Raw genomic sequence first — 19,443 nt, 5'->3', positions numbered from 1 at the left:
ACTGACATTGTTAAAGGGTAAACTGAACCTGACACTAAGGTAGTAGCAACTATAATAATGGTGGGTTGGAAATGGCGTATTATGAACAGCGGTATCCAATTGGACTAAGTGTTAACATGTTGCTGCAGAACGTCCCTAGCGGTGTCTCCTGCAGACCTCTGAGTTGTATTAGTGTAGCAAAGTGATTTACCAAAAAGACAAAATTTGTTTACAAAAAAGTTTTTTCTTTTTTTTTTTAATAGGAGTTCATTTTCTCTGTCCATACATAAAATATGCACTGTTTCAACATACATAATATGTAAATACAGCAGTGTTATGGATTTTGCACAGAATATCATTTCACATAAAAATAAGACATAATGAGACGGTTTTCTAGATGTAGTCCACATGTATTCATTTATTTAAACTTTTTCTGAAAGCTGGTTTGGATATATAATTATTTGATGCTTGCAGACACTTTGAAATAAACTTCATGCTATAGCAAGGAAGAGGGACAGTTTAATTATCTGAAACTGAGGCGGATCTAAACATAGCTGCCATTTAGAGAATTAAAAGCCAGCCCAAAGTGTACCAAGGTTAACAAAACCAACATCTGAAACCGTGCATCTTCTGCACAGCACCCACCACTTGTACGTAATTGAAGTTAACAGCACTAAGACTGATAATTCAATCCAAACTAACTAATCTGCTCTTATCTAGAGCTATGAACTGGAGTCTACACAGGGAGGTGAATATGAAAAGGAGATTGATTACCAATATGAAAAATACATCAGAATTGTCTCTGGATTTACAACAGGGAGTTATGACAAGAACAAGGATCCAGTAATTTTAGACTATAAGTAACCAAGGCTTCCAGTAATATTTCCTATTGTCATAACGATTCAGCTAGAAGTACCTCATAGCGTTAATGTTACACCTGGCCCTGCAAACTCCCTTTCTTTGTTACTACTAGCAAAGGTTTTGCACCAATTAGCAAAAAAATTAGAAAGGAATTGCTCATTATCCCTTGAAGTACCAATACACTGCAAAAGGCCGTGCCAAGCGGCTGACTTAACGTATACCGGGATAAGCCACAGCTGGACTTGCAAAGTGTTTTCCAGCACTACATAATCCATCTGAACTAAATCAGCCACTTGTCTTTAGGGGTAATGAAAGCAGGTTAGCTGATGCAAACCAGGGGTGATTCTCTGTAATGCAATTTATCCCAGCAGGTTCAGGGTAACAGAATCAGCCCCTCATTGTACTTGCTGTGTGCTCAGACAAAATACTCTCTACTGAAAGCCAGTGTTCTGAGTATTTTCCAGGATCTCTTCATACAACCAGCTCTGGAGAAATTCCTCTGAATGCTCCATGGCCTGGAAGAGATGTTTATATTCCTCTGGATAGATGTGGCCTGTGAAAATGTCCTCTGGCAGCTCCAGCTGTTTCAGCAGCTTCGGTCCACTGCCAGGACTCCAGGAGCTACACACATGAAACACAACAGAAACGTGTCAGAGCAAGAGGAACAGCATGGTGTGTGCTTTTAACACCGACACAAACCCACTGGGGCCATTCACTCAGGGTATTCTTTGTGTTCAGTAACAATATATTTTGTTTTGCAGGACACAGGCAAAGGGTGAACAACATGGCATTAAGTTGTCAATTCCAACAATCAAATCTCCTATTCTAAATGACTTGTCAGCTTGGTTATTCGACCATACCTTGCATAATCGTCCCTGCACTGAAAAACAGCAGCACGGGTAAAACAATTTAATTCTACACAATTGAAATTTCATTGAAGGGTCTGTTCTTATGTTTTTAATTCATGCAAAACATGTGACCTTACAGTATGCCACCTGAAAGCAATGAAAACAAAGCAAATGAAGGCTATTAGCTGGGCCATGCTTAATACAGTACAATGAAAACACATCAATTAAATCCTACATCTACATGTACAGTACGTTCGCCCATCAAAGGAATTTGAATTATAAAAGAGCTGAGCCATTCCTGTATCTCAAATTACAACCGAGAACTGTGTTAACCACCCAGCTGCTCAACTTGCGAGTTCCACGTCGAATGTCACTCCCGTGAGAATAGCGTGTAGGCGCTTAAATGTGCATCTGCAAAGTTTAACAGGTCTTTTTAATGTGCTTCAAAAAAAAAAAAAAAAAAAAAACTATTGTAAAACTGTATTCAGTCCTTACGAAATGTGCTTGACAGACCGGGTCATCTGTATACACACAGCTGAGAGTGAAAAGAGGATGCCTGCACATCTACAGAGAATAAAACGAGGAAATTTCTTTATTTATTTGTTGGTGTTACAGGTTGTAAGGAAACCTTGTCAGGTTTGGTACTGGTCAAAACACCCTATTTATTTATTGTACCTAAACGTCACATATAATAATTCATATCACTGCGCTATACATCTGTGACTGAAACTGGAAAAGATACTGCAAATGATGCGATTGAGAATTTGACACAAGTTTTCTGATGTAAATGTGCTAGATAAATACATTATCATTGATGAGGGTTTGCTTTGAAATCTATCACGCACAATTTCTCTAAAAAGTGATATGCCTGCACAAGTATTATAATGTCATTATAATGCTGCCATTTGAAAATAATGTTATTTACACTTATATAATGCTGCCATTGGAAAAAAAAGATGTTATGTTGTGATCTGTATTATAATGCTACAATTGAAAACACGTTATTTTGTTATTTAAGTTCTACTGAAATACTGTATTTTTGTTTATTATAAATCACAATAAAAAAGGATGTATTTAAAAAATATAGCAAAAATTGTTTTGAAAACTGTCCAAACTGCTTATTTGAGGGCCAAGAATGAAAAATCTGCAAAAAGTATTTTTAAAATGGAAATTGCCAAAATACAGCTGGGTGGTTAACAGTACAACTGATTTAATTTACATGAAACAACTAAATTGGCTTTTTGGCCAAGCCTTTGTTGGAGAACCATGCACTTTAGAAACTATAGGGTTAAAAGATGAACCGTTTTATTTTAGATTGAGTCAGCAAAAGACAATCTGGGTTTAATATTAGTGAAGTAAGCAGACGTTTTTAGTGTACCCAACATTTTATGACAACTTGAAAAGGGGATTCCATTCTTTCCTGTGTATTAAGGGAAATGGCACCTCTTTCTCACAGTTTAAACTTCAAAGCTCTTCCTCCCGTTTGAACTACAGTTTTATTGTCTTGTGAGTCAGGCTCAGCATGATCAATACTATTATTGGTTCATAAGAGGCTTGTCAAACTTGCATCAGTATGTCATTGTCTTTTCTGGTTGGTTAAGAAAGGTCATTCAAGGGGAATGTCTTTTTCCGATTGGTTAAGAAATGGTATAACAATGCATACTCGAGCTTTCATTCTGTTATGACCTGTGCTTAAGAAAATATAATACCCAACTGTTCGACTGGATTGAATAAAATATCTTTGTTGAAATCTACACCATAGGTCGGAATCACAGTAATTATTTATGAAAGAAAAAAAAAACCCACCAACTTCTAACCTTTTAGTTTAAAATCAGTCTTCATTTATTTATTTATTTATTTATTTATTTATTTTAAATGTAGTTGTCTTCAATTTTTTAGCCCAGTTTTCTCCACAATTTAGTGTGCCCAATTACTATTTGTACCCTTGACTCACCGCTCGCACCCCCCCCCGACTCGAGGAACGGAGGCTGGAGCACGCGTCCTCCGAAACGTGCTGCTGCCAAGCCGTCGTTTTTGCACTGCGGGAAGACTTATGATTTAAAAACCCATTTACTGTTTCATAGGAAAACCCTGTAAATAAATAATTTTAACACACTTCTCAGGTGTGACTGAGATACACGAAAGGCTTAACAGGGATCAATTGACTTTTTAAAACGAGAGTAGAAGAGAAAACACCGAAAATCAGAAGCTAATTATAAAGCTACTGAACCTCTGAGGCAAAGTCCAGCATGTTTTCTTTTGTATGCTGGACTATGTATGTTGTGGTACCCATGCCTTTGTCACCTACCCCGATAGCAACATGAAAAGCATGATTGACACATCAGATCATATTTATCCTCATAAGTTAAGGTGTGTGACACACTCACTTTAGTCTGTCAACCAGTTTAGCTTTACGTTTGGCCAGGCACTGTTTAATCATCATCACAAGTGTTGCTGAATTGGAGGTGGTCAAGGTGCCTGTAAAAAGATCTCTACGTGGGGTCATCCTGACCAGACACAGATGATCATTTGTGAACTGCTCAAGAGAAAGAAAAGCAAAAGAAATGAAAACATTCACACAGCAACATCATGATGCATCATGTCAGTAAAGGTGTCCTTTTCCAGGCTGCATTAAACTGTGTGTGGAGGAATGCAATATCAGAAGATACTGCATCCATGTGCGGCTCATTTAATACATCAATGTCGTGTAACTTATCCCGGTCTTAATGTAGAAGATCCAATTCAATCCACAAATGTCCAAATAAAAATCTGGAGGTGGTCACAGAATTTGGTCGCTTGATTTGTCACATAATAAACACTTTCGTCTTTGGTAATTTTTGTTTTTTACTGTCAAACTGAAAACTTTTCATGCCCGAAATGAAATTGTTTTAAAACATATACACCAGTATACACACACCCAACAGACTCCAGTAGCAATGCTGTAACATACGAGTATACACACCGAACACAGACTCTAGTAGCACTGCCAGAACATATATACCAGTATACACACACACACATCCAACAGATTCCAGTAGCAATAACATAACATATACACCAGTACATACAGACTCCAGTAGCAATGCCATAACATACCAGTATACACACCCAGACTCCAGCAGCAATGCCATAACATATACACAACATAAACACACACACAGACATACGCACATACTCCAGTAGCAAAGACATAACATATACAAAGTATAAACACACACACACGACTCCAGTAGCAATGACATAACATATACACAGTATAAACACATACACACACAGAATGCAGTAGCAATGACATAACATACCAGTATACACACCCAACAGACTCCAGTAGCAATGACATAACATACCAGTATACACACAGAACACAGACTCCAGTAGCACTGTCAGAACATATATACCAGTATACACACACACAGACCAGTATACACACAGAACACAGACTCCAGTAGTAATGACATACTTACCAGTATACACACACCAGACTCCAGTAGCAATGACCCACTTACCAGTATACTCTCACACACAGATTCCAGTAGCAATGACAGACTTGCCAGTATAAATAAATAAACACACACACATGACTCCAGTAGTAATGACATACTTACCAGTATACACACAGAACACAGACTCCAGTAGAAATGACAGACTTGCCAGTATACACACACCAGCCTCCAGTACCAATGACATAACGTCCCACACTTACCATGCTTCGTGGAATTGCAGGACCCCCATGCTTGGATGTTGTTACAAATGAAGACCATGGTTCCTAGGAACAGAAATGCAATGAATGCAACATTTCAGACTGTAGGAGATGCCTTAATCTGCTGTGTAACAGGACTGTGCAGCAGTTCAAGAGATGAGCATTTGCACAGCAAGGGAGTGTCTGAGCTGAAATTCAAGACCAAACTATGGTCTTTTAACCAAAATGCACAATTCATATATATTTTCAATGCGTAAAACACCCAGTAGGCAGCTTAACTGGGGCGTTACACATATAGTAGCTATTCTACAGTTATTATTTATTTCTTAGACACCCTTATCCAGGGACTTACCACTGTTACAAAATATCACAGTGCAAAGTATCACATTTCAGAATATCACATTCAAATAACAGCACAAAATAGAGAATACAGTAAATAATTACATGTAAGAGTGGGTTCGACAGAGCAGTTATTTTATATTATAAATAACTGCTTATACGAGTAAAGTCCAGAAAGAGCATGTAGTAAGTATGATAAATGCATGAGAATGATTTGAAATAAGAACAATTACAAAAAACGTGAATACTGGTACCTATAAGAGTAAAATCAAATACAAGATACAGGAAGTGGTTATAATTAAGCGCAGTAGTAGAATATGGCGAGGTGTGGAGCAGTTCAGTACAAGTACAAGCTGATGCAAGTACTGGTACAATTGGGTGCCATATAGTCAGTTACAGTCGAGAGTTGTGAGGTTTACAGATGCTGTCTAAACAGGTGTGTTTTCTAGTAAATACAACAATATTATCGATAGGTATATTAGCTCAAACACACACACTCCTAACCTGAAACAAGGACCAACGTAGTCGCTAGGACAAAAATGTTTTACTGTTGCTACTAGGGATGTCGCGCCATTACATTTTGACGGTATGACAACCGTCAAAAAACAAACCGTGGTTATCATCATACCACGGTAGAATGTTATTTTTTAAATATATTTTTTAAATGGCTATTTAAAGAAACAGTTGTCAACTATGAATTAAAAAAAATAAGTTTTGTTACTTAACATTAAGCTGTGTGAAGCTGTTTAAGTGCGCTTACTGTAGTTACATTTTATCTACAAAACGTTTATTTTGTAGGAAAAATGTATTTTATATCTCAGTATTTTGTGCAGAATTGCAGTTGAGAAACACGATAGTGCTACAAATAATGTTAAATAAAGAGTCATAATCAATTCTGTACAGGTGATACTTTATTAATACATTTAATTAACTCATCAGCTTTACCTTAAATGGCAAAAAAATGAAATGTGAAGATAATGTTCATGGAACTGCCACTGTTCAACCTATTTTGTTAGTTAGGTGCAATTCTGAACTTGTCAGCTACATGTTGCGTCCCATGCTGAACACCACGCAGTTTAAAACTTTTTTTTTTTTTTTTTTTTTTGGAGTTCAAAACTAACAAGCAGGAATTAGGAGCTGGTAGAGGCAGGAACACGTGAACTACTTTTGCATACTACAGTAAACCGTGAACTCAGTAACCATGGTATAGAAAAATGGTTGCGGTTTCAAACCCGTGGCAGTCTATACCACGGTATTCCGTGACCTACCTAGGTATGTATAAAGTTTAAGCACATACTTCTGTTTCTACTGTGTATAGTTTGTCCTGCCACACCAGTAAACTGGTTGCATGCAGTTTAGTACAGTCCTATAGGTGGAAAAATAACTTTGTAGTGCTTGCCCAAGGACTGCTGGACAATAGGATAATGTTGCCATCTTGAATCTGTACAGTACTGACCTTATGTAGAAGCTGTATGTCACAAGCCATCTGCCAGAGTACACCTAGAGCCTGGTACTGCCTCAAATCCCCCGGATTGGCAGTCAGTTTCTAGAATTAATGACAAATAAATATTCAATGAACATTTTGAATGTAAAATATGATTAGTCCCCCAGCCTGTACTGCCAACAGCAGTCAGATCACCAATTCCTAGCTGTCACCCTACCGTGTATTCTTTTTCACTGATGAACATGATGAGCTCTACCCTGCCGTACCGGAACACGGAGAGGCGCTCATAGAGAGCATAGATGAGCTTCCAGAGCATGTTCCTCTCGTTCCTCTGGGAGAAAATCCCAATGACTTTCACAGGAACATCTAATAAAAAAGATAGGACAAAATACATTTAAAAAAATCTTTTGTTTCAAAAGAGCAAGACATACAGCAAAATAGTTGATTTACTGCAACAAATCTATATGAATCCACAGAGATAAATAAAAGTATGGTCCTTGACTCGGATTGAAAGTGCGTTTACACTTGGATGTCATGTTCAGTACAGATTTAAAAAAAGATGACGAACACAAAACCCACCACAGCAAACCTGTCAGAAAGCAACATTTTGTGCACTCATGCAAAGGGCAGCACAGTAAACAAAAAGAGCACGATCTACTTACTTTCATAAAGTTCCCTGGAAATTTGCATCTAATTGTAGTTGTACAAAAATGTACCCAAACTAGATCATTAGTTGTACCCCTACCTGAAACAGAAGATGGACCTCTTTGTGATGGCGGTCATCCCCCCACAGTGACAATTCTATGAGGATGCTGCCTTTGTAAAGGTTATGGCTGTAGATTCCATAATACAGGATTCCAGTATTTATCTCAGTTTAAACCTAAGGGCACAAGATCTGTGGGGAGGATACACCACCAATACCTGCAGTCCAAGGAACCTCTGTTATTCCCAGGTCATTGAAGAGTTTCTCTGTGAACATGGCAGGTGGCTTCATGGGTCCTTTACCAATTGGATCAAGCTTGAAGAAATCACAGTGCACAACTTCCAACCGGCCATCCAGACTGCTCTCTAATGCCTGTGCACACAACAGCATAGCGTTAGGAAGCTTTGTAAGAGAGCCATTGTAGGGAATTCAATGAAATAACAACTGGCCAGGACAGAACAGTGCTGCAATAATGGCCCAGACTTCTTTGAATTTGATCTTTTTTGCTACCGATTTTATGTACTTTACAACTGCTCTTATCTGTAATGTGATACTCTTTAATGTGATATTTTGTAACATGATATTCTGCAACAACTGTAAGTTGCCCTGGATAAGGGTGTCTGCTAATAAATAAATAAATACATAGATAAATAAACACATTATTATTAATAATAATAATAATAATAATAATAATACTAATAATAATAATAATATTTTATTCAACTGGAAGTTTAATTGTGTTCTGTGTTAAATATCGCTGATAAACAAAACCTTCAATGAGATTAAACTAAACCTTCACTGGAGGATAAACTAAACCCACTCCACTGAGGATACACTAAACCTTCACTGAGGATAAACTAAACCCACTCCACTGAGGATACACTAAACCTTCACTGAGGATGAACTAAACCTTCACTGAGGACAAACTAAACCCACTCCACTGTGGATAAACTGAACCCACTCCACTGAGGATAAACTAAACCCACTCCACTGAGGATAAACTAAACCTTCACTGAGGATAAACTAAACCCACTCCACTGAGGATAAACTAAACCCACTCCACTGAGGATACACTAAACCTTCACTGAGGATGAACTAAACCTTCACTGAGGATAAACTAAACCTTCACTGAGGATAAACTAAACCTTCACTGAGGACAAACTAAACCCACTCCACTGAGGATAAACTAAACCCACTCCACTGAGGATAAACTAAACCCACTCCACTGAGGATAAACTAAACCCACTCCACTGAGGATAAACTAAACCCACTCCACTGAGGATAAACTAAACCCACTCCACTGAGGATACACTAAACCCACTCCACTGAGGATAAACTAAACCCACTCCACTGAGGATAAACTAAACCCACTCCACTGAGGATAAACTAAACCTACTCCACTGAGGATAAACTAAACCTTCACTGAGGATAAACTAAACCCACTCCACTGAGGATACACTAAACCTTCACTGAGGATGAACTAAACCTTCACTGAGGATAAACTAAACCTTCACTGAGGACAAACTAAACCTTCACTGAGGACAAACTAAACCCACTCCACTGAGGATAAACTAAACCCACTCCACTGAGGATAAACTAAACCCACTCCACTGAGGATAAACTAAACCCACTCCACTGAGGATACACTAAACCCACTCCACTGAGGATAAGCTAAACCCACTCCACTGAGGATAAGCTAAACCCACTCCACTGAGGATACACTAAACCTTCACTGAGGATGAACTAAACCTCCACTGAGGATAAACTAAACCCACTCCACTGAGGATAAGCTAAACCCACTCCACTGAGGATAAGCTAAACCCACTCCACTGAGGATACACTAAACCTTCACTGAGGATGAACTAAACCTTCACTGAGGATAAACTAAACCCACTCCACTGAGGATAAACTAAACCCACTCCACTGAGGATACACTAAACCTTCACTGAGGATGAACTAAACCTTCACTGAGGATAAACTAAACTCCACTGTGGATAAACTGAACCCACTCCACTGAGGATAAACTGAACCCACTCCACTGAGGATAAACTAAACCTTCACTGAGGATAAGCTAAACCCACTCCACTGAGGATACACTAAACCTTCACTGAGGACAAACTAAACCTTCACTGAGGATAAACTAAACCCACTCCACTGAGGATAAGCTAAACCCACTCCACTGAGGATAAACTAAACCCACTCCACTGAGGATAAACTAAACCTTCACTGAGGATAAACTAAACCCACTCCACTGAGGATAAGCTAAACCCACTCCACTGAGGATACACTAAACCTTCACTGAGGATGAACTAAACCTTCACTGAGGATAAACTAAACCCACTCCACTGAGGATAAACTAAACCCACTCCACTGAGGATAAACTAAACCCACTCCACTGAGGATAAACTAAACCTTCACTGAGGATAAACACTCCACTGAGGATAAACTAAACCCACTCCACTGAGGATAAACTGAACCCACTCCACTGAGGATAAACTAAACCTTCACTGAGGATAAACTAAACCCACTCCACTGAGGATAAACTAAACCCACTCCACTGAGGATAAACTAAACCCACTCCACTGAGGATAAACTAAACCCACTCCACTGAGGATAAACTAAGCCCACTCCACTGAGGATAAACTAAACCCACTCCACTGAGGATAAACTAAACCCACTCCACTGAGGATAAACTAAACCCACTCCACTGAGGATAAACTAAACCTACTCCACTGAGGATAAACTAAACCTTCACTGAGAAACTAAACCCACTCCATTGAGGATAAACTAAACCCACTCCACTGAGTATGAACTAAACCAGTGCATTGTGTACATCTCATTTTTAATATCATAAATCATGTTTATTTGTATTTTTTAGGCTACTTTTCAGGTTTTAGACCACATAAAAAGAACCATTAAACCCTCTTTAGAATGAGTGAAGAGCGTGCTGGTGAATCAGTACCTGCAGGTCTGGCAGAAAGGTCTTCTCACTTTCAAGTGCTACCACTCGCTGGGCACCGGCATTAAGCAGTGTTCGTGTGAGAACTCCAGGACCTGAGAATGGAAACAAAAACATTAACCACACTGCACCCATTCTGTTGAAAAACACAAGTTCATTTTAATTTGAACCAAACACAACTAACATACTTCAAGGCCTCAAAGCATTCTCAAACTGTTTGTCGCTCAGTTTTGTTTTCACCAAAATAATAAAAGACTTTGTGTAAATGCTCAGAAATGACACCCAATTGAATCCTTCAGGTTATTATTTCTGGTGACCAAGAAAGAGTATTTCATAACTGAAATTTACATTGACATGTCCAAAACAATCAGAAACTCTCACAGAATGACTCCAGCTAGCAGCAATAAACTGGATGTGTTAACAGAGTAGGCACATACCAGGGTTACATTCAAATATTACAGCCCTGTTTTCTGACAGGTCACTGTCCAGGTGATCAGCAATCAGACTGGCAATGTCTGGATTGACAATGAACCGCCGAAGGCCGCGGCAGGTTAGGGCTTTCTTAATGTTCTCTTCTACCTCCCCGACATCCAGGAAGTCAAACCTTGACAACGGTCTGTATTGCCCCTTTAATGAACTAGCCACTGCTGATAGGTTCCTATGGGTTAAGCTGTGGCTGTTTGAAAGCTTCTCCAGTTTCTGAATAGCCTGCGATTTCTGTGAGCCCCCGATCAGGGTGGGGCTGTCGATGGAATAGGCTCTGGCCAAGGGTGCGAGTCTCAGAGGCTGGGCTCCACAGGACTGACAGCGGACAGTCCTTACTGCAGAGATCAGGAGTCTGGAACTGTTGGCAGACATGATGCCTGGCTTTCAAATCTGAAAAGAGAAAAGATCTCCAGTAACGTCATATCTGAAGATGGGGTAGAACCTGTATTTACAGGCTTGCACATGCTATTTAAAACATCACATTTCTGCTATCTTTAGGCCATAAAATAAGAAATTATTCAACTCAAAACTAGACAAATTTGCTAAACTGAGCAGTGCCTCAGAGTGTAAATACTCATCCCACAAGGCCAGCACTGAGGGGCTGGGTGAGGGAAAGAGTCAGGAAAGACACAACACAACAACATGCCAGAAACAAGCGAGAGGGGAGCCAGCTTCTCTTAACTTGGTGTTGTCCTTTTTCTGAAAACATACCCAGGGGAACGTTTTTCAAAACTTTGAATCTGGACAACAGTGATCCGGATTTTGTATCCCATATTTTGTGATCGAGACTACTTTTATCGGGATTATTTAGATCTGGCTTTTCAGAAACTGTCACTGCTGGATCATTTACTTAGTAACAAATAATCCTGAATATGAAATCCAGTTTTTTGAAGTAGCCTAAGAGGTGAAAAGCAAGCTGGTATGGCCCGGTACCGTGTACCAGAAAAACATTCACTGCCGTTATGTATCAACCTTTTTTATTTTTAAGTATAAAACTGCATCGGTGTGCTCGTCAAGATAATACTAGCAGAATAAGCCAATGTATTGAGCTGTGTTAACACCATTCAAAAATAAACAAATCACATGAATTTTAATTATTCTGATTATGTGTTTATCACGTTTAAATCGTAATATTAATAGCAAATCTCTTTTTAAAAGCTAGCTTTTTGCACATTTAACATTTTATGAGGAGACAATATAAAAGAAAATAATAAGTTGTGTAATAAATACACCAATGTTAATTTTGAACCATTGTGTTATTTTATATGCTGTATTTTATTGGTGTCAGCGAATAGAAGAAAAACAAGAAAAATCCCAGTTTTTAATTCTGCAAACGTGTTAACCTTAATTACATGGACAATGCAAGAAACTAAAGCTCGCCACCAAAATCCAAGCAGAGCTAGAAAACTCAAAGGAATGTCTACAGTAGAACAGTGCAGTGTTGCATAACTGAATACTGCACTACTCTCCTACTGCAAGTCATTCAACACGTACACTTAAATTAGCAAAGCACCCCCCCCTTCCAAAGCAATATGTAAGAATCTAAAACATGCTATTAAAAACCACAGCATTTTATTTTATTATTATTATTTTATTTTTTTAAGAGGCCATTATTTATGATATTGCCTAATTTAAAAAATAAACAAGATTGTGGTAATAAGTAATACACAACTGTTTGTTGTTTTATTTTATTTATTTAATTTATTTTTTAACAAAAATCACTTTTGATGTCAGTGCACATATAACCCATGCAAAATAATGGTTATTTTATTTATGTCTACTTAGCAGAAATTAAATAACTAAATCTAAATTGAATACAAATAAAGCTTTTGAAAAAGCATGTGTGTTTTTAGACATCTTCATTGCCGATCGGGAGTCCAGCATCTCCGACAAGCTTTAACAAGGCGTATGTAAATGCATTAAAAAAAAAAAAAACCTATTAAAGCTATGCCACTAAATACATGTTTTCCTTTTTGCTGCATGGATACAGAACTTAAATTAACAGTGAGTGCCAGACATATTGAGAAACACAGCAAGTTCAGTGTTAAGAATGCCCCTCCCTTATTATAACAACGTGCTGCCTTCCAGGATCCTTTGTCACACATCACTGAGAACGTGGACAGGCTCCTAGAACGAGCAGCAGACGACCATGTAGTAGTCGTCCGCATCGGTACAAACAACATTGGAAGAGACAGACCAAGATCCCTGCAAAACAAATGCAGAGATCTAGGGAGGTCATTAAAAGAAAATACCAAAACTGTGGTATTTTCTGGGATACTGCTGGCACCTTGCAAAGGAGCATATGGACAGCTGGAAATAAATAATCAAAACACATGGCTGAAATCGTGGTGCGCACAAGAAGGCTTCACCTTCCTTGAACATTGGACCACATTCTACAACAAGGACTATCTATATAGGCGGGACAGACTGCACTTAAGTAAAAATGGAACCAATCTACTTGGAGAAAGGATCCTCAAGGAGGTTCAGAAGCATTTAAACTAGAAAAGGAAGGGGGGAGAAATCAACAAAACAACAGAAGAGAGACCACAAGGGCAACAAAGGTAAAATGTATTTATCTAAATGCTAGAAGTCTCAGAAACAAAATGTTAGCACTTGAAGTAACTATGACGTGATAGGTGTTAGAGAAGCTTGGTTATCCAAGACTGATGGAGATGAATATAATATTAGTGATTACACATTGTACAGGAAAGACAGGCAGGACAAAAAAGGCGGTGGGGTAGCGCTATACATCAAAAATAGTCCTGAAGCCCAGGTGTTAAATCTGGAAGAAAAAATAACACAGAATCAATATGGGTCAGAATAATGGACAAAAATTTAAAGTGCATAATAATAGGGGCATGCTATTGTTGGAAAACATGGATTGAGAATTCATTAGCAGTTTGCTACGCATGTGGACTGGCAGAGCTATACTGGTGTTCTTTTCTGAAAAGAGACTAATATTGCAGATAGCAGACTGTTTGGTTCAAATTGCATGTACTGCTAACCATTGATAGAGACGATGCGTCTACAAACTGCCCAACAATGACTGCAAGCTAACGAGATAACAATGCTGTGGACTAGAAGGGAACAGGCTCTAAAGACTTCAGAGAGATCAAAAGAGATAATCCCACTGGCATCAACGGGGGTCACAAGGAGATAACAAAAGGCAGATGTATGGACCTTTTGTCTCCAGGAGTGTGAAGAATGCACTGAGTTCAGAGGTTGTCAGACTAGACTACACACACAGACACACACACATTAACACTCACACAATAAATTAAATTACCTTTGCAATTGGTTAAGTGTCAGAGAAAGGGGAGGTGGACCATCTATACAGAAGGGTATTTAATGTCATGCAAACGTTGTAATGTTGAGTATTCTGTTTGTCCTGTACCTGGGACCAAACTCCCTGCATATTTCAATAAACCTGGCAACTGATTGAAGAAAAGGACTCTGTGCATTTTCTTGAATCTACTTACTCACCATCATTTTTTTGTAAGTTACTTCAGCTATAGACCGCCAAATTCAGGCACCAAGCAAAATAATCTGTATACAATGACATTAGCAAAGGAGAAGCCATATTAATGGCAGAGTTCAACTTCCCCCATATAAAATGGGAAAATCCGATGGGGAGCACGACAGATGAAATTGAAATGGTGGAAATGATAAGTGACTGCTTCCTAACACAATTTGTCAAGGCACCGACTAGAGGGGAGGCATGTCTTGATTTAGTCTTTTCAAATAATGAAGACAGAATAACTAAAACAGAGGTCAGAGAACCATTGGTAAACTCAGAACACAACATGGTCTCATTTGAAGAGCTTTTTAAAACCCAAAAAGTAATGACTAAAGCTAAGGTTTACAATTTTACAAAGACAAACTATGAAGGAATCAAACAGAGACTAACAGAAATAGATTAGAGTAAAATACAGAAAACATCCACAGAAAGAGGGTGGCTGTTTTCTTGAAATGTAGCACTAGAGGCGCAAAACAGTTACATCCCAACAGTAGACAAATCTAAATCTAAAACAAAATTGCCAACATAGTTTAAAAGATACATTTTTAAAAAATATTCAGCGAAAAAAGGCACTTTACAGAACATTTAAAAGGGACCAAGAAAAAAGTACACAAATAGTACTTGTAACTGCAAACACAAGTCAGTAAGGAAGTTAGAAAGATCATGCGAGACAGAAATGAGCATCGCCAAGGGGGCTAAAACCAATTCCAAAATGTCTAAGACATACAAATGGCAAGATCATAGACTAAGAGAAAAAAAACAGCAAATATATAAAATCATTACTTTTCACAAGTTTTTACAAAGGAGGATACAGACAACATGCCCCACATGTCGACCTGTTACTATCCAGTTGTAAATAACTTTAGCATAACAGAGGTAGAAGTGTTAAATGGATTAGGAGCTCTTAAAATAAACAAATCCCCTGGACTGGATGAGATCCTCTGAATAGTACTCAAATAATTGAAAGAAGTTATTTACAAACCACTAACCAAGACCATGTAACATCCTCTTGACACAGGGGTTGTACCGACAGACTGGAGAATTACAAATGTAATACCGATCCACAAAAGGAGACAAAACTGAACCAGGTAACTACAGACCAATAAGCCAGACTTCTATTATATATGTTAACTTACAGAAACTATAATAGGATCCAAAATGGAAAGTTATCTGCATAGTAACAGTATCCTGGGAGACTGTATATATGGTTTTAGGAAAGGGAGATTGTGTCTAACTAACCTGCACTAACATTGACAGTGGATAATTACAAACCATATGACATGGTTTATTTAGATTTCCAGAAAGCTTTTGACAAAGTCCAGCATAAAAGATTAATTCTCAAACTGAACGCAGTAGTGATTCAAGGAAATGGATTAGGGAGTGGTTAACATGTAGAAAACAGAAACTACTGATTAGAGGAGAAACCTCAAAATGGAGGAAGGTAACCAGAGGTGTACCACAGGTATCTACATTAAATGACTTAGATTTTGGTATAGTAAGCAAAATACTTACATTTGTGGATGACACAAAAGTAGGAGGAGTGGCAAACACTGTTGCACCAGCAAAGTTCATTCAAAATAATCTAGACAGCATTCAGAACTGGGCAGACACATGGCAAATAACATTTAATAGAGAAAAGTGTAAGGTACTGCATGCAGCCAATAAAAATGTGCATTATAAATATCATATGGGAGATAATGAAATTGAAGACGGAATCTATGAAAAAGACCCAGGAGTTTATTTTGACTCAGAAATGTCTTCATCTAGATAATGTGGGGAAGCTATAAAAAAGGCCAACAAAATGCTCAACTATATGGTTAAAAGTGATGAATTTAAATCAAGGGAAGTAATGTTAAAACTTTATAATGCATTAGTAAGACCTCATCTAGAATATTGTGTTCAGTTCTGGTCACCTCACTACAAAAAGGATACTGTTGCTCTAGAAAGAGTGCAAAGAAGAGCGACCAGAATTATTCTGGGTTTAAAAGGCATGCCATATGTAGACAGGCTAAAAGAATTGAATCTATTCAGTCTTGAACAAAGAAGACTACACAGCGATCTGATTACTCCCCAGTAATGTTGTTTAAGCTGACACCCTGGGACTTCAAGAAGCTGTTTGATGAGATTCTGGGATCAATAAGCTACTAGCAGCCAAACGAGCAAGATGGGCCAAATGGCCTCCTCTCATTTGTAAACTTTCTTATATTACGACACTCGATTTTGACATATAGTGTGCGTTTGCTATGACAATTCAAACAAAATATCGCTGTTCTATGATCATTTAAAAGCTAAATCCATCTCTGCAGTAGGATCACAATAATCCTGGTATTTTGGATCAATGTAATCGTGATCTGCTCTTTAAATTCTGAAAAACCCAATTGCAACATTTCATCGTTATCACAGTAATCACGATCGCATTTTGATGTTTGGAAAAACCCACTTTCACAATATTATCCAGATCAAATGCGGAAATCCAATGACCAAAGTTTTGAAAAACCAGCCCCAGAGCATCATGAATGTGCTTTGCGAGTACTATAGGTTAGGTTTAAGGTTTAAAGTTTGCGAGTACTGTAGGTTAGGGTTTAAAGTTTGCGAGTACTGTAGGTTAGGGTTTAAAGTTTGCGAGTACTGTAGGTTAGGGTTTAAAGTTTGCGAGTACCGTAGGTTAGGGTTTAAAGTTTGCGAGTACCGTAGGTTAGGGTTTAAAGTTTGCGAGTACTGTATGTAAAAACACATTAAACTTCTATTCGGTTATGTAAGAAATTATTTATAAGAAATTGGTGCGCGAATACGTTGTTAAAAATATATATATATATATATATATATATATATATATATATATATATATATATATATATATATATATATATATATATATATATATATATATATATATGGGGCGACACTTCAAATAGCTGGAAGTTTCGCCTTCTACAAGCGGAAGAGCATACCCACAGGCCGGTCCTGGGCGAATGTGCAAAAACTCATTTGATACTCAATATGGATGCATAAAAAAAAAAAAAAAAAAAAAAAAAAAAAAACGAGTTTAAAACATTATAAATCATTTAACTCAATCAAGTACAACTAAACCGGACTATATGATAGCATACACTGGCGTTGTACAGTACTACCGTGTTACAGAACAATTCTGACATTTACTTGCTGTACTATTTTTGTACAATAAAAAAGCACCATTTATCTGGTATCATTAATTTTATTAAGTACCTTACCTTATCGTATGCAACAGAATCACCTATTTCAGTCCATGCTTCCTTACTCCTAGTTCAGTGCTTGCTTGGTGACATTGAGCCAGCATGACCCTAGCCTCGCTGTGTGCCTTTCACAAATACGCAACATTTACGTCACATTGAAGCGACCACATGAGTGTCTGGGAATTGTAGTTATTTTCACTTATTTAGAAAGTCTATACATTCTGAATGTTCTTTAATCTCTAATGGTAAACAACACTGATAATACAGATTTTAAAAGGTGAATAAAGTAAGATTTATAATTGTCTCAAATACCATATAGGCATGTGCATATTTAAAATAAAAGCACCATTCCTACATCGGTACAATACAAAGCTGGTTTGTGTTCGACGTAGACATACAATGTTCACATTACACAGAATTAGTAAAATACAAATAATAGACAAGGATATGCATTCAGTTAGAAATAAATAAAACAACCTCAGCTATAACGACTGCAAATTCAATCAAATAAAAACCCTTATCACGTGATATGGCTGATATCCCTTGTCGGCCTCGGAAGGCAATAATACTGTTTATTCCAGAGCACTCGCGAGAACAGCCGGCCACTCTCCCTGCTCGCTCCAATCATTTGTGGAAGATGATGGCGCGGAGACTCGAGCGATTCTGCAGCCCAGGTAAAGGGAATGGACTACGAGCCCTGCAGCGCATGAAGCCTGGAGAGCTGCTTTACAAAGCTGAGCCCTTCGCCTGCACCGTTTCCAAAAAAGGGAGAGGCTCTGTCTGCGAGAACTGCTTTTCCAGGTATTACCATGCGTGTTTTATTATGACTGCAGCAATTTGTGTTATATTTATAACAGAAACAAATAGGATTTATGAAACATACTACGACCCAATACCTGTTTGGTCCCCCATTGGAAAGCTGTTCTAAATTCCAATACCATGGTAACATGCTTTGATATTTCATAGGGGGTGTGTTTAATGTCACCTCAACTAGGTTCTGCTTGAATGTCGCTGTGTTTCTATAAATCTCTAAATCCTTAAATACTTCTTGGGATCTGGAAAGAAATCTGAGGAAAATGGTAGCTATTTTAAAAAGCTATAAATACTGGTGTAAATTATTTTTTGTAATTATGTATTATTTTATTTGTATCCTCTAGATTACTATCATACAGAATGAGAACTATTTGGACTACTGTTGTCTCAAACAAGCTTTTGTTTATTGAGATGTTTTACATTTGACCTGGATATAAAGGTTCTAAACACCGCTGCAAGTGTTGCATGTCATGGGAAGTGCAACATGCTTGCAAAATTTGAGGGCATTGATATACCGTAGGCCTAGGTCTCTGTGTTCAGTGTTGTGCATTTCAAAGTAAATGTAGATTCTGTTGTAGATAT

The 19,443-nt window shown here is 37.9% G+C and overlaps 2 protein-coding genes across 2 annotated transcripts in view; one reads left to right on the top strand and one right to left on the bottom strand.

The window, feature by feature from the left end:
• Positions 1-220: 220 nt before the first annotated feature.
• Positions 221-18,191, bottom strand: tfb2m (transcription factor B2, mitochondrial). Its single transcript, XM_041253825.1, has 9 exons — positions 18,067-18,191; positions 11,271-11,709; positions 10,837-10,928; positions 8,093-8,246; positions 7,389-7,537; positions 7,184-7,273; positions 5,392-5,454; positions 4,076-4,224; positions 221-1,461 (listed from the first exon to the last, which is right to left on the bottom strand). The coding sequence occupies exons 2-9, from the start codon at positions 11,689-11,691 to the stop codon at positions 1,272-1,274; spliced, it is 1,308 nt and encodes a 435-aa protein (XP_041109759.1). The 5' UTR covers positions 11,692-11,709; positions 18,067-18,191; the 3' UTR covers positions 221-1,271.
• Positions 18,192-18,623: 432 nt separating this feature from the next.
• Positions 18,624-19,443, top strand: part of LOC121317749 (histone-lysine N-methyltransferase SMYD3-like) — a 72,758-nt gene continuing 71,938 nt past the window's right edge. The window contains exon 1 of the mRNA XM_041253893.1: positions 18,624-18,849. Within this exon, the coding sequence (XP_041109827.1) occupies positions 18,686-18,849 (164 nt within the window). The 5' untranslated portion in view covers positions 18,624-18,685. The remainder of the gene's footprint in view (positions 18,850-19,443) is intronic.

The sequence above is a fragment of the Polyodon spathula genome, chromosome 6, assembly GCF_017654505.1.
Source record: "Polyodon spathula isolate WHYD16114869_AA chromosome 6, ASM1765450v1, whole genome shotgun sequence".
Lineage (NCBI taxonomy): Eukaryota > Metazoa > Chordata > Actinopteri > Acipenseriformes > Polyodontidae > Polyodon > Polyodon spathula.
This window is presented reverse-complemented; position numbering and strand designations above follow the sequence as displayed.